Consider the following 20,756-nt stretch of genomic DNA (forward strand, 5'->3'; position numbering starts at 1 on the left):
TTTTTTTTATAAGTACATCTTCTTTAATTTTTTTTAAAAAAATCTTAAAATATTTATAACTTTTTTTATTCTTAAAATTTTTAATTTTACATTTCTAACTTTCAATTTACTATTTTTTCTTTTCACACACTTCGTTCCTTCTCTTTTCCAGTTTTCACATGTATTATTTTATCTTCCTCTAATTTCTCACCTACTTTAGTAGGTAGTTTTAGTTCTCTCAATTCTTATATCATTCTCTTATTTTCTCACCTCTTTCACTTTTTTACATGCACCCAAATCATAGAACTTGTAAGCGACAACATTGTAGGTACGTGTAATTTTCTCGACAATTTCTATCAAATTAGACACACATTTTTTCTTCCAACACTTCTTTTTCTTTCACCCCTCCAAAAACCTTAACATTAAATTTAGTGTTATGAAAAGACATTTTCACTATTCTATAATACTATACAAATAGTGAAATCAATGAGAAAATTGAAAGAGGAAGGGTAAAAGAATAATGTAAGACTAAAAGAATTAAAATTACTTACCAAAATAGGTGGAGGTGAAGAAAAATTAAGGAAGTACATGTGAAAAATAAGAGAAAAATGTATATAAAAAAAAGTGTTAAATTAAATGTTAGGGGTGTAAAAATAAAAAATCAAAAAATTTAAAAATTAAAGACATTTTAAGAATTTAATTATTTTTCTAAAAAAAAAAGGTGTACTTATAAAAATAAAAAAAAAGGAGGTGTATATATCATCATCCAAATAGGTGGGGTTAGGTAAGAGATTAAACCCACTAACTTCACAACTTATTTTGTCCCTTCCTACTACCCTAATGGGCTCGGTTGAGCAAGGCAAGTTGGCCCGTTGGACTCTTTTTTTTTTTTTTTTATCTATAAAGTGTTTAAGACTTGAGTGATATATACTATTGTAGATTATTTTAAATTACAATTGGGGTTGTGACCATTAGGGTCGCAAGTATTGGCGTATTGCAGTTGTTGTGATGCACATTTTAGTTGGTACGACATGAAATTATTGTACATTTACATTTATCATAAAATATAATTCTATAATAAGAAAAATCAATTGAAGCTTTCTATTACAATTTTTCACAATGCACTTTCTTTCCCCCTTGCCTATAACACATCACACATCCATCCAACACTTGAACCAACAATCATTAATTGATTCCATTGATTCCCTAACATCCCACGTGACCAGACATATTAAAATAGAAGATTGGAGTTTTTATCTGTCTTTTTGATAATTAAAAAGGGGAGTACAAGAGTGTTGCGGTTTTGTTGCAACTCTGTTGGGTTGCGTTGCGGTTTTTTTTTTTTTTTTTTTTTTACCTGAAGTATCTACCGCCGATAATAATAACTAATCTCCTCGCTACATTAGAGACACCTCAAAAAAAAGGTAGAATAGCTAATCCCAAGATTTAACGTGACTGCATACATAAGACACACACATAAGACAGGATTTTAACCCTGATCTAGCTTAAACGTAAATCAATCTCTATCGCTGAACCACACACTTAAGATTTTACGTTGCAGTTCTTCTTGTGACTTGGCTTCACACCGTAATTGCATGTTGTCACGGTTGCGGATACTTCCATATCAATAATATTGTGATTGCAATAGGGGTTGTGATTCACGATTTAAAACCTCGCTACTGCATAGCAAATTAGCAAATTATTATCAAGAAAATGTTTGTTACATACCTAAAAATTTTATTTAATTATTACCCTGGTTTAATCATAATTAAACCAATAAATTGTAATATACTACTTTTTATCTTAATTATAATTATAAGTAATATATGACAAATGAAGATTAATAAAAATAATTAATACAGTCACTTTTAATTAATTATACTATAAATTCAAGTTTTATTTTAAATATATCTTTTATTTAAAAATAACTAATATAGTACTTTTAACTAATTTTACCGTAAATTCAAGTTTTATTTTAAATATATCCTTTATTTTAGGTGGTTATTATATTTAATGCCAGTTATTAATAAATGCATATAAAATAGAGTTAATAAATAAAGAGTATAACTTTGAATAACTTTAAAAATTAATAATTGTTACTTATAATTAAGATAAATTTTTTATTATTATTTATAATTAGATAAGAAATAGTAGAATTTTTACGTATTGGATTTTTAAAACTCATTTTTAACCTTTATATTAAAAAAAATATAAAAAGAAAAGGTGAAGATGAAAAATAAAGTAACTTTATATATAGGGAGGCTAAATAATCATTTTAATCCTGAAAATGTTGGGTAGAGTCAAATTAGTCTCGAAACTAAAATAATCATCAAATAAAATCGTAGAATGTAAAACTAAGTCCCTAAACTCAACACCGAATAAGATTGTATCATCCTTTGTACTACACAAAAATACTTGATCATTACTCTTTCTTTTTAACAGTTTTCAGCCCTTATTTATACTCTTCAGTTTACAGAAGATTTTAGTTATGATGAGATATCGAGTGCCTTTACTAGGCTATATAACACTTGTTCTATAGAGGGCCTTTGTCGCTTGAGCCCTATGCAAGACAAAGCCAGCTTTAGTACGATGTCAAACGCTTCAACAGAGTACTCCCCTTTGAGTTTAGGATCAGCAAATTCTGAAATATCACCTCTTCTCTCAACATCTCTGGCCTAAATTACAAAGACATGGGAGGAACAGTGCAAGTGTTAGCTGGTGGTGCTCATGGACCAAGTTTGTGACATATCAAGACTTATTAATTAGACATGTATCCAAATTAATCTCAATCATAGATTTGTCTAATTATGTTAATAGTTTAAAATTGATTTTCTGATGTAAAATCTATAACTGAGATTAATTTGAGTACATATCCAATTGGTTTAATGATTTATAATTACTTTTTTTTTTCCAATTTTAAAACAAGTGTATGTTTGGATTTTCATGAAGTTCACAAATTCTCACCATTTTACCCAGGGACATTGGTCTCTGGAGATCAATGTTAAGGACCCGTTGTCCTGAGAGAAGTTGCAGTAACACTATTCCAAAGCTGTAGACATCTCCTGAGGCTTTTACATGGTGATTTGTCCTATATTCAGGATCAATATAACCAAATGTTCCTCTTACTTCAGAGCTGACATAGGATTGACCAAGGTCCATAACCCTGGACAACCCAAAATCTGAAAGCTTTGCTTGGAAGTTGGCATCAATAAGAATGTTTGATGGCTGACAATACAACATGTATAAATAACGAGATAAGAGAACGAAACTGAATGAGTAAACACCATTTTGATCCTTGAAAGTCCAAAATTCAAAAATAATGTGTAACTTAAATGACAATATTGATGTAAAATCAAGGACTAAAGTGACAATACATAGTTAAATTTAAGAACTTATTTGATATTTTAAAGACTTATTTGAGAATTTCTTGGTTTCAAGGATCAATATGAGATCGCTCTTCCAAATTCAAGGACCAAAAGTAAGTATTTACTCAAAACTGAATAGTAGAAAGATAAAGATTGTACCTTTATGTCACGGTGAACTATGCAGCCAACTGGGTAGGTGTGTAGAAACTCAAGACCTCTTGCACTATCAATGGCAATCTCTAGTCTTTGAATCCATGAGAGAACTTTACCAGTGCCTGTTGAATTAATTTTGTGTTCAAGAACTTTTACTAAAAGATGCTTAGGAAATATTGAATGGACAAAAGATGGGGGTAAAATATACCAAATAGCCACTCTGAGAGGTTTCCTTTGTGGCATAGCTCATACACTAGGAAGCATTCAGCTTCACTTTCACAGTATCCCAACAAAGCTACTAGATTTTGATGTCTTACATGGGAAAGGCTTCTCACTTCTCTTACAAATGTCTCCATGTAACCTTCATTGGTGATATGCTTCACTGCAACAGCTTGATTGTTGGAGAGTACACCTTTGTACACTTTTCCTGCAGTAACCCCAATAGAAAATGAAAAAGATCATTTCAGTTGATAGGACTCGCTTTTTATTACTTTTTGTAAATCAAGGTATTCCCTAACAGAAATCTAAGAACTAATCTTTCAATGTATTGAAATACAGTTAAGGAGTTGTTATCTTTCAATAAATGTTTTCTCATACAGGAACCAAGTTTGATGTTTTTCCATGCTCAAGAAACTAAGTTATCTATCAATCATGTCACATCTTGTTGATATAGGACTTCCTTTTTGAGTGTATTTCATGTAATCTGTGTTTAAATATTTTCATTTTGCAGCTTCACTTAGCCTAGGTTACATGGTTATATCATTTTCCGTATTATTTGTTTGTGTTGTCAAATATAGATGTGGTTTTTTGTATAACTTCTATAAAGTCTTCCTTGATTTAGTTTGGCATTGGTTGGACACATTACACATTAGAGGTCTTTCAATTGTAATTGTTGTGATGAATAGAAAATACAATTCTAAAAGTTGAGGCATGTTCTTACCGGCTATGCCTTGGCCTATGAAATTTGAAGCGCTGAGATTGTTTGTTGCTACATAAACTTCCCTCAAAGTTATCTTCAGTGACGTTGGATCAGACTCTGGATAATTCGATGGTGTCATATAAGATAAAGAAATAGATGGTTAAGAACCATAAAAGTTCACAAAGGCTTTGTCTTGAGTACCATCTTGTAAGATTGGAGCTCTTTTTCTTGTGACAGATGATGTAAGTGCCGCAAGAAGCACCACAACTATAACTCCTGTTATGCCAAAGGCAATCCAGAGGCCTGTTTCCCTCATGTTTTTCAACAAAATTGTCATGACTAAGTTTGTAATTTTGTAAAATTGTTGTGACATTTTAACAAAATCATCATAAATCATATCAGGTAGGAACCGGAACATAAGTACCTACCTGTTTTGATATTAGCATTGCCCCTAGCCTTAACTTCTTGGTTAACTGTGGTATCAGGAAAAAAAAAAAAGATTAGCTGAAGTTCAAAATTCATTGAGGATACCAAAAATTGTCGGTATAAATGGTTAGTCTCTCATGTTCCTTAACTAAGGATCGAAGTTCAATCTCTATCTTGATACAAAGTCAAAGTCGCAATTGAAAATACCACTTTATTCCTAAAAGGAGCCAACCCAGTAGGAAAGAGTTAAACCAAAAGAAACTATCATTGAGGATGCAAAATCACTCCTTTTTTTCAGAAGTGATTTTTCATGAATAAAAGTTGAAACTAGCAAGCTCTAAGTAAAATAGGTGAATTGAAAAGTGAAAGGACTCTTTCAACATTAGTTGCTAATCAAAGTAAAAAATTAAATTAGCTCTAGTTTTAGATCTCACCTGTAGAAAGGGTATATTTCCCAAGGCATTTATACACTTCCTGAATTGATTCCCTATCATAAATTCTTGTGCTTGTTACTGAGACAAGTTCAGCAAACCTACAAAGATAAGCACTATTATTTGCTGATTCCAATCCCCTTGTAGTTTCTGATTCACTGATATCTTCCCATGCTTTCAAACATTTAGTGCAAGTTTCATTTGGCCTGCTATTTATGTTCAAAGAAATGCAATCTTCATCCAATCTCCTAAAGTTGTCTCCAAGCTGATTAATAACGTCTGTGACAGTGAAATCAGAGCAACCACCACCGCCACTTGTTAGCTTCTCTATCCCATAACAAGTGAAATTTTTCTCAAAAGCTTCTATTGATGCTAAACAATTTTTCTGTTCTGAGGAATTCAAGAATATTTTTCCAGTTTGGTTTGCCCTCAGCCCCAAAGCATATAGGTAATCACCAAAATATTGTCCACAACAGCCATTGATAAACCCTCCCCAATTGTACAAATCACAATTTGGACTAGTCAATGCAGAAGAAAATTGAATATCAAGGACACAATTATAAACAGAAGTTTGAGAACACCCAAGATGAAGGGTGATGAACAGCAGAAGAAGCAATAGCAATGAACTTTTCCCTTGAAATTTCATTACATTAGAACAAGAAAAATGTAACATGCTATTAGATATATTGCTCATAATGGCTGTAGGTGGTTTTGACATAAATGGTTAATATAAACTTCTCATTGTATTAGCATAGTGTACCACTTTTAGATTTCGTTCACACCAAGAAGAACATTCATAAAAAATAAATAAATGAATAAAAGTACAAGGATGGAGATTGGAGAATAATATGACAAAGATGCAGGTCCATATTTGAAGATTCTGTGCAATTTTAACACAAAAAGACACCCACTAGAGTAGGTAGAAATGTGTCTCTTTTGGAGTTATTTAAACGTAAGGGGCACAAGCTTTAAGCAAATGGCTAAAGAGTGATTGTTCCACAATTTCTCTAAATTGTCTTTTCCTCTTTTAGAAAAAAATATTGCTTTCAACCTTGCCGCTTCAAATTAACATACATTTGGATTATATGCATGTAACTTTTAACCTGTGCCGGTTGATTCATGCGTCTGCATCGAAATAAAATAATAGTTATGAATATCCCGAGCCTAAACTTACGAAGAATGAGTCCTTATGCCCAAATAAATTGATGAAATGTTTTAAATTTTGTTTGATTAGAAAATATGCTGGAAAAAAAATCATTCATAACTGTGTAAGACGGTGATAATTTATTGCAAAAAAATTTCCCATAGTATTGAAACAATATTCTTTTAAAGGACTAATTTTAAAATTTGATAGGACCGATTAAAACATCGTTGGTTTAAGGTTCAACAACTTATAAAACAAATTCTTCCCTTATAGAACCATAATTATTATAAAATAAATCTTTTGTATATCAACTTTCCATTAAGATTTGACTTTTAACAACATATCTAAGAAATACAAATTATTATTACTTATGTCAACTAACGTTAATTATATATTTTTCAATTTAATATTAACTATGAAATGAATAAAAATAATACTTTTTTTAAAATGTATTTATAGTAAAATATAGTAAATTGCTTGAGTGTTATGTAGAGAAATAAGGGTCAAAAGGAAGAAATTGGGGGAAAAAATGAGATTAAAAAACAAATTAAAATTATAAACTTGTACTACATGTAGTATATTTTAAAAGACACACTCTTAATAACAAAAACTATATTGAAGTAAACTAATTAGTGACACACAGACACAGACATACTGTTAAATTCAAATTGAATGACACCTTATGCAATTTGTTTATTTATGTGCTACACATTATGCAATTTGTTTATTTATGAGCTAAACATGTAAATAAGAATTTTCCTTCTAACACTTTTTATAATAAGTTAGATTTGATACTTGATGCATGGGTACAAATATTTTATTTTTATAAATTTTTCTCATTTTTTTTTTGTTTTATGGTATTATTTTATTATTTTTATAATTATAATAACAATAGTTTATGTATAATTTTTATTTTATTTTTCTATAATTTTTTTTACTATTTTAGATTTGTATTAATTTATAAAAAAAATATTATGTGTTATAAGAATTTTTTCACGTAGATAAAAAAGAAGACAAAATATGAGAAATTATTTATCATAAATGTAATTTTTATATATACATACTACTTCCATTCCTACATTAGGACTGTTTGTAGTGTGGTGTAGTTTACTTTTTGTCTTTAAAAGTCATTCAAACTAAACAAAAAAAATTAAATACAATTTAGTTTGGTTCGATTTAAATAAATTATGAAATATAAACCAAATTAAACCAATCATTTTGCAGTTTGGTTTGGGTTGAATTTTGCAATTTTAAAAATTTTTCATTTAAAATCAACTAAAAATTTGTAATATTATATTATTTGTTTTAAACCATACATAAAAAAAATAAAACTAAAAATATGCAAATATTATAATATATCAATCACTTAATGTATTTAATACCAATTCTTATCTTATTATTTTAGCAAAAACATTTCTTTAATACAATCTTAGTTATCATATTAATTATTTTTTTCTCATATATATAGTTTGTTAGTTAAAAAAATTATTTTTGAATACTATAAATAAATCATAATTTTTCTTTATAAAATTCAATTTAGTAGCTTACAATTTTATTAAATGCCTTTTAAATATTATAACATATATTTGGAGGGAAAATACCTTTTAATACCTTACAATTTTATAAAAATACATTTTATGTATTAATTTTGTATACATACACTAACCATTTGGAAAAATATATATATTTACAAATAAGTGCAGTTTGATTCGGTTTGAAGTGGTTTCAAATTTCAATCCAAAAAATAAACCAAACTGTGTAATTTTTTATTAGTTTTTGATTTTTTGGATAGGTTTGCAATTTTTTATTTGGGTTGGTTTGGTTTTGAACACCCCTACTATATATAACATTCAATTACTTAATTCACTAATATTAAGAAAACTAATTAATTTAGTTGATATCAATAAAGTTGTCCTATTTATATATTTCTTTCTAAAACTATCCTTATATTACTTCTATTTCCTAATTAATACGCATATCTTCTAACCAATTAGAGTGGATGCTCTTAAAAGAGTTTATAATTAATGCATATTAACAAAAATAAGAGAATACATTTTAATTATGAGTATTTTAGTCCAAAAATAATTAATATATGAGATAATATAAATTGGGTCTTTTATTAAAAAAAAATAATTATTTTTACCAAAATTGGAAAATGTTTCAACGGATCTTTCAAAATATCATGACTTTGACTATTATTGATTAATCAATTTATCAACTCTAGTTTCCTCAATTAATCATGAACAGTCCAAGTTGTGTCATTTTGAAAGATCCAATGGCACACTTCAATTTGACCTGGACTCGACCTAAGAGCCTAGAAAGCATCGTGGGTGGGGCTTTATGCAGGGGTGTACAAGTTAAAAATGGCAACATTATGATTTATCTTAGCCTTAGATTTTGGGCCCAAAATATTTGCTTTGTGGACTTGAACCTTAGGAACGATGTGGTAGTAGTAGAGCAAGTAAGGGAACAAGCTTTGGTGGCACGAAATGAATTGGGTCACTTTGCCACGGTACATTCCTTTGACCTGACCTACCAACACATTCTTATTGGACATATTCACATTCTCAGTGATCCAAAATGCCACATTGCGAGCCAATAGAGAGGTTGCAAAATCAATCATATCCTCAACAAAGCATACATAGTGCTTGGTCTCACCCACACTAGGGGCCCTCACGCACTTACCTAGTGAGTCTATAATCATCTTGTCCATAGGAGTTTTTATAAACCTTGAACTTGGGCTTCAACTCCTCAACCTTCAAAGACGAGAAGGGTAATTTGGTTAAAATAGAGAGTGGCAAAAAATGACCTTTGTGGCAATTTATCCCTTTATTAGGCATCAACATAACAGTTCCTTCCTTAAGCATCTTTTTGCAAAAGAACTTATCCAATTCACCCAAAAAAATTTTTACCAAATTGCCTTTAACAAAGAAAGAGGTGTTGTAAGTAGAGAAGGAAACATCATTTTTGGAGTAATCCTTAAACGTGATTTTAGTATTAACTAGGGATGGCAACAGGATGAGACGAGTACAAGTTTCACTATACATGTCCTTGTATCCTATACATGTCCCCGTTCATGTACTCGATAGGTATGGAATTTGTATTCTCATCCTCATCTCCGTCAATTATCATGTATATTTGTATCTGTCTAAAAATTAATTAAATATTTATAATAAAAAAAAAAAAGAAAACAAAAATTTTAACATAAAGTAGCCATTACAAAATTACATCAGTTAAGTTTCATTTGACATAATATTAACATAGAGTAAAAATTACATAAATGTTAAATAAAATTTAAAAAATAAATTACGTTTTTAAAAATTTAAAGCGAGTACAAGTATGGGACGGGTAAACATATATTCATCCCCATCCTCATACTTGATTTAATAAATCAAGTATTATTCGTACCCATATCCGGTCAAATCAAGTATTTCCTATCAAAGTCAGGGTAAGTTTAGGTATTATCCACATGTACGAATTTACTTATCATGTCTTATATTAATGTCATAACCGATAAAACCAACTTTGTGATACCCTTGGGCTCCTTTAGTGTAGCCAATGAAAGTGTCCATACTTGGGGTTGTAAAATTATTGTAGTTATTGAAATCCACCTGAGTTCCTTCTTTCTTAGTCTTAGTGTAGGATTGAAAGGAGTTGTCATCGACATTAGCACTAACACCACATTTAAGGATTACAACACAAATGGCGTTTTCCTCACTATTTACAACACCTTTTCCTTTATTAATGGTAATTTGGTAAAAGGTGGATTGAATTGGGTAAGTTCCCTCGCAAGAAAATGCTTAAGAAAAGAACCATTATGTTGATGACTGATATAAGGATAAAATGCCACTAAGGTCATTTTTTCCCCGATCTATTTTAGGCAAATTGTCTTTCCTATTTTTGAAGGTTGAGGAGTTAAAGTGCATGTTCAAGGTTTTTGAAAACTCCTTTATAAACAAGATGAATATGGATTCATTGGACAAGTACAAAAGGGCACCTAGTGCAGGCGAGACCAAGCATTACATGGGCTCCATTAAGGATATTATCGATTTTGATACCTTTCTTTTGGGTTGTAATGTGGTGATTTGGATCACTAAGAATGTGAATAGGTCCAATAAGAATGTGATGGCGTGTCAGGTCAAAGGGATCAATGGTGACAAAGTGATGGAGTTCGTTTCATGCCACTAGAGTTGTTTCCTTACTTGTTATACTATTATCACTTTGTTCCTAAGGTTCAAGTTTACTAAGTGAATATTTTGGACCCAAAATCTAAGATGAAGATAAATCAATATCGGTATCTTTCACTTGGACACCATTGCATGGAACCCTACCCACGATGTTTTCTTAACTATCAAGTTTAATTGAAAAGTGTCATTAGATATTTCAAAATGATATGACTTGGATTATTGTTGATTAATCATTTAATCAACTCGAATTTCCTCAATTGATCATCAACAGTCCAACTCGTATCATTTTGAAAGATCCAATGGCACACTTCAATCTGACTTGGACTCCACTCGAGAGCCAAGAAAGCGTTGTGGGTGGAGCTCAATTCAATGGTGTCCAAGTGATAGATGGTAACACTATGATTGCCTTAGATTCTAAGTCCAAAATATCTTTTTTGTTGACCCAAACTTAGGAATGAAGTGGTTGTAATAGAGAAAGTAAAGGAACAAGCTTTTATGGTACGACACGAATTGGGTCACTTTACCATCGTTCATCCCTTCAATTCGACCCACCATCACATTCTTATTGGACCCATTCACATTCTCAATGGTCCAAATTGTCACATTACAACCCAAAAGAGAGGTTGCAAAATCAATCATATCGACGCTTGGTCTCTCCCGCACTAGGTGCCTTCTTACACTAGCCCAATGGGTCCATAATAATCTTGTCCATAAAGGAGTTTACAAAAGCATTGTGCACATGCTTCAACTCCTCAACCTTCAAAGACAAGAAAGATAATTCTGTCAAAATAAACCAGGAAAAAATGACATTTTCGGCATTTTATCTCGTATACCAGGTATCAACATAATTCCTTTCATAAGCATCTTCTCACAAAGAAATTTACCCAATTCAAACCACTTTTTCACCAAGCTACCTTTAATAGAGGAGGAGGTGTTGTAAGTAGCGAAAGAAATGTCAATTTTGGAGCAATCCTTAAACGTGGTGTTAGTGTTAATGTCATAACCAATAAAATCAACTTTGTAGTTATTGAAATCCACTTGAGTCTTTTCTTTCATGTTCGTAGCATAGATTGGAAGGATTTGTCACCGACGTTAGCACTAACACCACATTAAGGATTACGCCAAAAATGATAATTTTGTCACTACTTACAACACCTCTTCCTATGCTAGTGGCAGTTTGGTAAAAATGTGGGTTGAACCGAGTAAGTTTTTTCACGAGAAGATGCTTAAGGAAGGAATCATTATGTCAATGCTTGATATAAGGATAAAATGTCGCAAAGGTTATTTTTACCCTACTTTATTTTGACCAAATTGTCTTACCCATCTTTAAATGATGAGTTGAAATGTGTGTTTAAGATTTTTGAAAACCTTTCTATGGACAAGATGATTATGGACTCATTAGGCAAGTGCGAGAAAACTCCCAATGTGGGCAAGGTGAAGCATTACTTAAGCTTTGTTGAAGGTATGATTGATTTTGCGACCACTCTTTTGGGCCATAATGTGGTAGTTTGGACCACCTAGAATGTGAAGTGGTCTAATAAGAATGTGATGGTGGGTCGAGTCAAAAGGATGAACGGTGGAAAAGTGACCTAGTTCGTTTTGTGCCATGAAAGCTTGTTCCCTTACTTGCTCAAGTACCACCATTTTGTTCCCTAAGGTTTGGGCTACAAAGTAGATATTTTATATCCAAAGTCTAAGGTGAAGATAAACCACAGTGTTGCCACCAATCACTTGTCACCACTACATGGAGCCTCACTAACCATGCTTTCTTGTCTCTTAGGTCGGGTCTGGGTTGGATTGAAGTGTATCATCGGATCTTAACGATATGACCTAGACTGTTGTTGATTAATCAATTAATCAACTCAAGTTTCCTCAATTAATCATCAACAATCCAAGTCATATCATTTTGAAAGATCTAGTGGAACACTTCAATCTGACCCAGACCTGACCTAACCTCAGATTCAAGAAAGTGGTGTGATTAGGGCTCCATGTAGTAGTGTCCAAGTGATAAATGGAAACACCATGATTTATCTTCACCCTAGATTTTGGGTACAAAATATCCACTTCATAAACCCGAACCTTAGGGAATGGAGTGATAGTAGTAGAACAAGTAAGGGAATACAAGCTTCTATGACATGAAACAAATTAGATCACTTTGTTACTATTCATCCCTTTGACCTAACCTACCATCACATTCTCAATGGATCAATTGACATCCTAGGTGGTCCAACCTTCCAAATTGCGACAAAAAATAGAGGTTGCAAAAATCATTCATTTCCTCAATAAAGCCAAAGAAAAGCTTGGTTTCACCCACATTGGGTGCCCTCTCACCCTCGCCCAATAAGTCCATAATCATCTTGTCCATAGAGAAGCTTCCAAAAACCTTGAATATGCACTTCAAATCCTCAACCTTTAAAGACGGGAAGGTCAATTTGGTCAACATACAGTAAAGTAAAAATGTCCTTTGCAGCATTTTATCCTTATATCAGGCATGGACATAATAGCCCCTTCCTTAAGCTTCTTCTCGTGAAAGAGCCTATTTAGTTCAACCCACCTTTTTACCAAAATGCCACTAATAGAGGAAGAAGTGTTGTAAGTAGTGAAGGAATTTTCATTTTTGGCATAATCCTCAAACATGATGTTAGCAATAACATAGGTGATTACCTGGTTTACAATCTTGCATGCCATATCTATTGAGAACCTTTTTGATATAACCAATTTTAGACAACCCAAGAGTACCTCAAGAATGATCTTAATGTATTTGTGTGCCCAATACAAAGATGGTTTACCAAGTTCTCTCATCTAAAAGTTCTTAGCTAGAAATCTTTTGGTTTTATGTAATAAATCTATATTCCTATTAGCAAGCAAAATATCACCAACATACAGAATCAGAAAAATATACTTGTTCCCACAAAACTTATGGTATATACAATCATCTACTAAATTCACCTCAAAACCACATGAGGTGATCACATGATATTGTTGAAATATTTACTTGAACCATAAATGGATTTCTTAAGTTTACAAACTAAATTCTTTGAATCTTCTAAAACAAAGTTTTTTAATTCTACCATATAATTTTTCTCTTCAATGTTACCATTGAGAAATGTTTTTACATCCATCTAATGTAACATAAGATCGAAATGCACCACTAATGCCATTGTAGTTTTGAAAAAGTCTTTAGAAGAAACAGGAGCAAAAGTCTCTTTATAGTCATTGTCTTTTTTTTTGTGTAAATCCTTTTGCGACAAGACAAGTCTTAAATTCACATCACCTTTCAAATACCTCTTGGTCTTAAATATCCATTTGCAACAAATGCATTTCACACCTTCTAGCAATGGAACAAGATCTCAAACATCATTGTCCCTAATAGACTTAATCTTTTCATTAATGACATCAATCCGATTTTGAGAATTAAAATTTTTCAAGGCTTAACGAAAGTCAATTGGATCATCTTCCATCAATTCAATTCCGACCTCATGTTAGAGAAATACAACAAAGTCATTTGATATTGCATTTCTCTTTTCTCTAATGCATTTCCTAAATGACATAGGTTCTTGAGGATGAAGAGTTTGTTCTTATGGAACAATTTCTTGCATAGGAGATTCTACATTGTCTTGATTTGTTGTGGCTTAAACAAAGTCAAGAAGGGGAACTTGAACAATGCCAATAAAACTTGTGGGAATATCAACACATTCCTCTTCAATAACATCATTCATAGTGGGAAAACCCAACGTAGTGTTCTATGGGACGATATCACATTCCTCTAAGAATTTAGCAAATGGTCTTAGGAGTTGTTCACCTAAACCATCATATCTACCATAGTATTCACCATCATGTTTAGACTTGACACTTTTAATTATGTTGTTGAGTTGGTTCTCAACTTCAGCATTATAATTTTTGAACACATCTAATAACTTTTTGTAACGTAGCAAGTTGTTTCAGATGGCCCAAAAGCCCAGTATGGGTGATTTAGTAACCTAGAACGGGTCATTCCCAAACTGAAACGGACCGTTCCAAACTACTGAATTGACCTATAAAATGTAGTTGAGAACGGGGCATTCCAAACCCTAGAATAGATCGTTCTGGATAGAGAACGGACCGTTCTGGATGAATCCTAGAACGGACTGTTCTAGTTTCAGAACGGGCCGTTCTGCATGTATTTTTTTCACATGATGAAAGGGTGCAGAACGGGCCATTTCGGATTCAGAACAGGCCGTTCTGGCCACTCTTGAATTTTTATAAATAAGGGTTGTGTGGTTGAGGAGAAAGTGAAGTTTTTAGAGAGAAGTTTTAGAGAGAAGGATTCTAGGTCTGTGAGCTCCTTTCTCTCCCAAATTTCTCTGTATGATTTCTTTTCTCCTCTAGATCACTAATGTCTTCTGTCTTTTCTTGAAATTCAGATTAGGAAGTTTGCTTTGGGAGGATGGAAGTTCCGAGTTGAGCTTCGGAAGGGAATTCTACTTCTTCTCAGTTATTAGCCATTTTGAGCCAATATTCAGGTGAGGAAAGCTAGAATGTTTGTTGTTTAAGTTGCATGTGAGTTTAGAAAATCAATTGATACATGAAAGTTGAGGATCCATGGCTGGATCAGAGGATTCACTCATTTTTCGAGGTTTTGGAAAAAATGGGGTTTTTTTGTGAATTTGATGCATCAAATGGGTGCATGTTGATTTTGAGTTTGTTTTGTGTTGTATGGAGCCTATGCATTGTGTTTTTGTGTTTGCATGTGGTTGAATGTTGGGCCAGGCGTGATTTGATTGTGTCAGGCGTGGAGACTCTTAGGAGTCTTTGTCTCAAGGACACCGAGTGTGAGTTAAACGCGCCGGGCATGGATGAGTTTTAGGACTCTCGGGTTGGGATTAGGCTGGGCGAGCTCAGCTGCGCCGGGCGTGAACATATTTATGAATGAAATGATGCTAATGCGTGTTAAGTTGAAGTTTTGGATCATGTATGTATGATATATGATGTATGGTGAGGTGTGATTCATATGTATGCATAGTGATGATATATATGAATGTTTAAATATGATATGGCATGAGTATATGTTCATATGTGTATGATTATTGATCATAATGGTGGGTAGACCATGTATGATGTATGATGCATTATTGCATGTGATGTCTTATGACATGTGTATGATTGTTGATCATGATGGTGGGCAGACCATGTATGATGTATGATGCATAATTGCATGTGATGCCTTATGGCATGAGTCTAGCCTATGACTTAAGGAGAGGAAATTTTTTTTTTGAATTGGAAGAGCTCACATAGAGTCTCTTGAGAGTGGTGCTTGGATAGGCCACTGATATATGGGAGTGGTGCTCAAGTAGGCCACTGGATTTGGGAGTGGTGCTCAGGTAGGCCACTAGGTTGGGTGAGTCTCCTCTAAGTCCTTAGCTAGTGTTGGAGCGGGGTATGAGGTCGAGGGTTATTACCAAGTACTCGGGAAGGTGCGTGGATCCTTGCGGATAGTCGATGGACGAACTCCACAATTGACTTGGTTATGCATGCCAAGGTCGTGGTAAGCCCATACCCAGCTGTGCTATACCTAACGGTGGATCTGGACTTCCAATTGTGTAAGTGACATAATCCGAGTAAACCCGAGTGAGGATTATATCCTATTTAGCTGTGATCGAGCGGGCGCATTGAGCATGAAAACGGTTGGGATGGTTTCGGTAGGATGGGATGTCACTTATACAACTCAGTTGTTAGAGAGATCTCCTAGGTGTATGCGTGATGATGCATTAGATGATTGATATGTATTGATATCTGTCATTTGATGCATTTATTGCATGATTATTAATATGATAAAGTGTGGTGTTTGACTTCATGATTGGTGGATTGTATTTTATGCAGGAGTAGTATTGGATAGAGTGTATGGTGTGACTCTATGAACATGATTGATAGTTTGATGATGTGTAGTATAGATTTTATCCTGTACTTGTATGATTGGTTTTGAACTTTAGTTTACCCTTCTGTTTCCATGTGGTGGGACTGCGATGATCATACTTGGTATGGGAGCAGGTCAGGGCTAGCTTGGAGTTGAGGTGACCGCTGCGAGACGGGGAGTTTGATCCTCGTGTTAGAGTTACCATTTTGGGTAACGGTTTCGTCTATGCTTAACCGGCACTAGAGTCATATTATTTTTGGGATGACTGTATATATATGGTGTTCTATTTTATAACCAGAAACTTAGTTATTTTCATTCTTATTTATACATGTATGTATGAGTTATCCAGCTTAATATTTCTCTTAGTTCACTAGCAGTAGTGCGATTCTACTAAGTGTAGAGACCATGGCGGGTCGTTACATTTTTCTTTTTCATGAATGAAATAAATGTAGTCATATCTTGAAATGTCATCTATGAGCATTATAAAATATTGTTGACCATTCCATGCAACCTTAAGAAATGGTCCAAAAATATTTGTATGTATAAGTTTTAAGACATCCAAAGTTTTGTTGGCCTCAAATCTCCTTTTTGTTGATTTTTTTATCTTTTATACGATTGGTACAACTATCAAAATCTATAAAATATAAAGGGTTTAGAATTTCATTTAACACAAGTCTTTCTATTTTGTGACCTAATCGTTTGGGTCATAATGCAATTGAATTATCATCAGTTAATTTTCTCTTTATGCTTTTAGTACTTAATTGTATAGATTCAATAAATGAAGCATTCATATCAATTAAATAAAGATTATCATAACATGATAAAGAACTAGAACCAACCAATTTTGGATCATGAAACAAACTAAATTTTCCACTCCCAACTTAATAAGAATAACCAAATTTGTCCAAAGTAAAAATAGAAATTAAGTTTTGTCTAAAAGACAATACAATAAATATTTCATCAAGATCCAAATAAAAGTTAGTCTTTAACAATAAACTAAATTTCTCAATTGCCTTAACTTAAACCATCTTGTTGTCACCTAAATATATGTCTCTTTCACTATCATTTGGTTTTCGACAACTCAGGAAACCTTGCATAGACACACTGATGTGAGTTGTGGCACCAAAATCTATCCACCATGTGTTTCTAGGTATAGAAGTTAAATTAACCTCAGAACAAACCAAGTTGAGAAGATACCTTTCTTAACACCCCATGCGTGATAAATAATGCAATGCTTCTTCACATGCCCTACAACTTTGTAAAAGAAACAACCATTGCCTTCAAATTCATTTGATTTTCTATTGTTGTTTCCTTTGAGGTGTTGTAAATGCAACTTCCTTATCTTTTTTCCTTTTCTAGCCCATTGCCCTTATATTTTGAGGTAGAAGCCACATGAATACTTTTTATCTTACCTTGCTTCAATATTTCCTATTCCTGAACACAATGTGACCAAATTATGTTGGAAGAGATATCAAAACTAAATGCAATAATAAGTCCTCAGAGAGTTCTAGCTTAAGTGTGATCAGTTTTGAAGCAATATGAGACATATCCATGATGTACTCCCTAATGTTGCCCTTACCCATATTTTTTGAAATTAGGTTTGTCAATATATAGTGTACTTATATCAACCTTTTTATTCTTAACAAACCTCTTTTCAATTTTTACAAAGAACTCCTTAAATGTATTTATGCTTTCAAATATTGTGCCACGGAATGACCTTCTTCATGATAATTAGACTCGTGTGATTTGCCTTCTCCCATATTTTCATTTCCTTCTTATTTTCAGAGGTATTGTTATCCATAAGAGGTGGGAGTGAGTCTATCCTTAATGTTAGGTCGAGATCCATTATTCAAAGAACTATCAAGACATTGTCTTTTTAAGACTTGAAGCTTGATCTATTTAATACAAGAATAAAGTTGATATTGATAGTAATATTCATAGGATCATTCATAATTGAATTGAGAACAACAAACAAAATACACTCACATAACTCTCAAAATAAATAAAAATAAAATTCAAATATAGATAAAATCTCATTTCAAGATACAAGTAATACATTAACATTTTATCTTTGGATAAAATTTTAATTATTTAATGATACCTAGACATGGTAATACCAGCTTTCCTTTTGGTTGACTAGTACACACATAAGTTACAAAATTACAACCTTTTATATTTTAAAATAAATTAGTTTTCATAATAGAGGTCACTTTGGTGACATGTTGTTCCAATTAATTAATCTCAAAATATATATAATCAAAACTTTTTCTGTATTTGAATTTAAAATTAAAACCAAATGCAATTTAACATATACAATAATTGCAATTTTATTATATGAAACATAAATATTATAAAATTGAAAGGAAAAAAAATTATAAACAACGGTCAACCAAGCTATATAAAATTAGTGACTCGATTCAATGGATACTAAATGGAAAATAAATGCACAATTTGTAACAAGCAACAATATATTCCTTTGATGTATATATGTATTGATTGACAATAGTAATATAATTATATTATATTAATTATAAAATCAACTAACACAAAAGAGAAACAACATATATAAAACAAATTTTGTTACTCAACCAATTGAATTAGGAATTTGTTGGAATCATCAATTAATTTATATAGTGCAATCGAAAAAATTTTGTTTTAAAAGATTCAAAAAAATTAGTTTGAAAACTTAAAAAATTCATTTATGGGCTCAAACAAGTAACTCAATAGTGGTATTTCAAAAAAATCAAATGAATTTTGTTCGGTTCTGTGCACCAATTGAATACATAATTGTAATAACCGAAACAATATAAAAAAATAATATCGTTGAGTATCAAACAAGAAAAGAAAATAAATACTAATGTCAATGAAAAATTATAATAACCAAAATGATATGAATATATGATTAATGACCAGATTTAATTGAATTCAAAAAGAAATAAACCATATTTTACTTTTATCAATACAAATCAAATCAATTATATCCATAATAAAAATTCATCTTATTGTGCAAAGCAAAAAAAAAAAAAAAAACTTTTCTCTAATAGTTAACATATACATCACTAAATTTTCTTTTAACCAATAACACATGAAGAATGTAAGAAATTTATAATGAGGAAATATGGACAAAAATCCCTAATGATCAAACACAATAATGCTCTAATAATAATTGCTAAAATCAAACTTAAGTCTTTGATAAAAATTGCCATCTATATAATCTAGAATCTATCATGTTAATCACTAGAAATTATAAGTAGAAGCGTACCTAAGCTCATGATTATAAGTGTGTAGTGCGGTTCGGTTTGGTCTTCTAGATTAACACATACTCTCTTGAAAAAAAAAAACCCTTTAGCTATATTGTCTCCTTCTAATAATGAGATATTAGAAAAGAAAAGAACATAATGTGATTTGGAGACCTAACCTATTTATAGACAATCATAAGGTTATTTTTTGGTATTTCTATTTTTACCCATCATAAAATAAGATTACCCTTGAGTTACTACACATTAAAGGCTCCATATCCTTTTAGATACATAACTACCCAAATAAATTATATGACATTAGGTCACTTTAATTTGATATAATCTTACATATCCTTAATATATAATTATTCATATATATGGTCAACGTTGAATTAAGGATCCAACAATAGTCACACTCATGTTTGTGCTCACGAAGTGACAATAATGACTTATTGTCATCACTCAAACTATAGAATTACAAGGTACCACTTTACTATGTAAGAAACCTTCTTTCATTTTATGATGTGATTTTTTTCCTACTTAATTGTTCAAATATATTTACTAACTAATAAGTCTCTTTTTTGTTATGATTTTTTTGTATCTCATTTCAGTTATCATTTGTTGCTTTATTGTCTGTTATTGGTGTTGACTCTAGTTCCAACTCTTACCAAATACCAAGTATGTTATTTTATTTTTTAAGGCTTATGTTGTGTGGATTGAGAATTGTAAACTAAATTTTGGTTGTTGTTGCTTGTGAATTGGACTAAGAATTATGTTGGCTTGTTATTGCTTTATAATTCGTTGTGGGGACTATAAATTAAATGAGTAAATTTGTTTAATTTTGAATATTGCATACATTAATGTTGGTGATATTTTTTTGTAGTATGGAGGATGATTTAGATATAGTGAAAACTCAATCTAACATAAATAGAGAGCCTATCTTTGTTACCAATCCTTCTAATCATGTTATAATTTTTGTTTTTGTTTTTCATTATAAAAAAAACATTTATTTTTTAAAAT

The 20,756-nt window shown here is 31.7% G+C and overlaps 3 protein-coding genes across 3 annotated transcripts; all 3 read right to left on the reverse strand.

Moving 5' to 3' along the window:
• Positions 1 to 2,209: 2,209 nt before the first annotated feature.
• On the reverse strand, positions 2,210 to 6,132 carry LOC109808407 (uncharacterized). The gene is made up of 8 exons (XM_020371403.3): positions 5,277 to 6,132; positions 4,845 to 4,889; positions 4,618 to 4,719; positions 4,438 to 4,533; positions 3,706 to 3,924; positions 3,504 to 3,619; positions 2,944 to 3,204; positions 2,210 to 2,654 (listed from the first exon to the last, which is right to left on the reverse strand). Exons 1-8 carry the CDS (start codon positions 5,989 to 5,991, stop codon positions 2,466 to 2,468), a joined length of 1,743 nt encoding a protein of 580 aa, XP_020226992.1. The 5' UTR covers positions 5,992 to 6,132; the 3' UTR covers positions 2,210 to 2,465.
• Positions 6,133 to 7,659: 1,527 nt separating this feature from the next.
• LOC145957723 (polygalacturonase-1 non-catalytic subunit beta-like) lies at positions 7,660 to 9,305 on the reverse strand. The gene is given in 2 exon segments (XM_083074141.1): positions 7,660 to 9,113; positions 9,157 to 9,305. Coding segments are annotated over 2 exon segments (591 nt in total). The 5' UTR covers positions 9,285 to 9,305; the 3' UTR covers positions 7,660 to 8,650.
• A 1,978-nt stretch (positions 9,306 to 11,283) lies between these two features.
• Positions 11,284 to 13,292, reverse strand: LOC145957841 (polygalacturonase-1 non-catalytic subunit beta-like). The gene is made up of 4 exons (XM_083074251.1): positions 13,050 to 13,292; positions 12,836 to 12,987; positions 12,549 to 12,732; positions 11,284 to 11,361 (listed from the first exon to the last, which is right to left on the reverse strand). The coding sequence occupies exons 1-4, from the start codon at positions 13,290 to 13,292 to the stop codon at positions 11,284 to 11,286; spliced, it is 657 nt and encodes a 218-aa protein (XP_082930377.1).
• Between the last annotated feature and the right edge of the window lie 7,464 nt (positions 13,293 to 20,756).

The sequence above is a fragment of the Cajanus cajan genome, chromosome 5 (genome assembly GCF_000230855.2).
Source record: "Cajanus cajan strain Asha chromosome 5, NIPB_CcT2T_4, whole genome shotgun sequence".
NCBI lineage: Eukaryota > Viridiplantae > Streptophyta > Magnoliopsida > Fabales > Fabaceae > Cajanus > Cajanus cajan.

What these genes read in the sequence shown, in the direction of transcription:
- LOC109808407 (XM_020371403.3), bottom strand. Translation starts at nt 5,991, where the DNA reads ATGTCAAAACCACCTACAGCCATTATGAGCAATATATCTAATAGCATG. An exon ending in GAAATATACCCTTTCTACAG is followed by an intron (nt 4,890 to 5,276) that starts GTGAGATCTAAA and finishes CTGATACCACAG; the next exon opens with TTAACCAAGAAGTTAAGGCT. An exon ending in CATAGGCCAAGGCATAGCCG is followed by an intron (nt 3,925 to 4,437) that starts GTAAGAACATGC and finishes GGGTTACTGCAG; the next exon opens with GAAAAGTGTACAAAGGTGTA.
- LOC145957841 (XM_083074251.1), bottom strand. Translation starts at nt 13,292, where the DNA reads ATGGCATGCAAGATTGTAAACCAGGTAATCACCTATGTTATTGCTAAC. An exon ending in TTTTTGTCGCAATTTGGAAG is followed by an intron (nt 12,733 to 12,835) that starts GTTGGACCACCT and finishes TTCATGTCATAG; the next exon opens with AAGCTTGTATTCCCTTACTT. An exon ending in TGAATCTGAGGTTAGGTCAG is followed by an intron (nt 11,362 to 12,548) that starts GTCTGGGTCAGA and finishes TTGTCTTTGAAG; the next exon opens with GTTGAGGAGTTGAAGCATGT.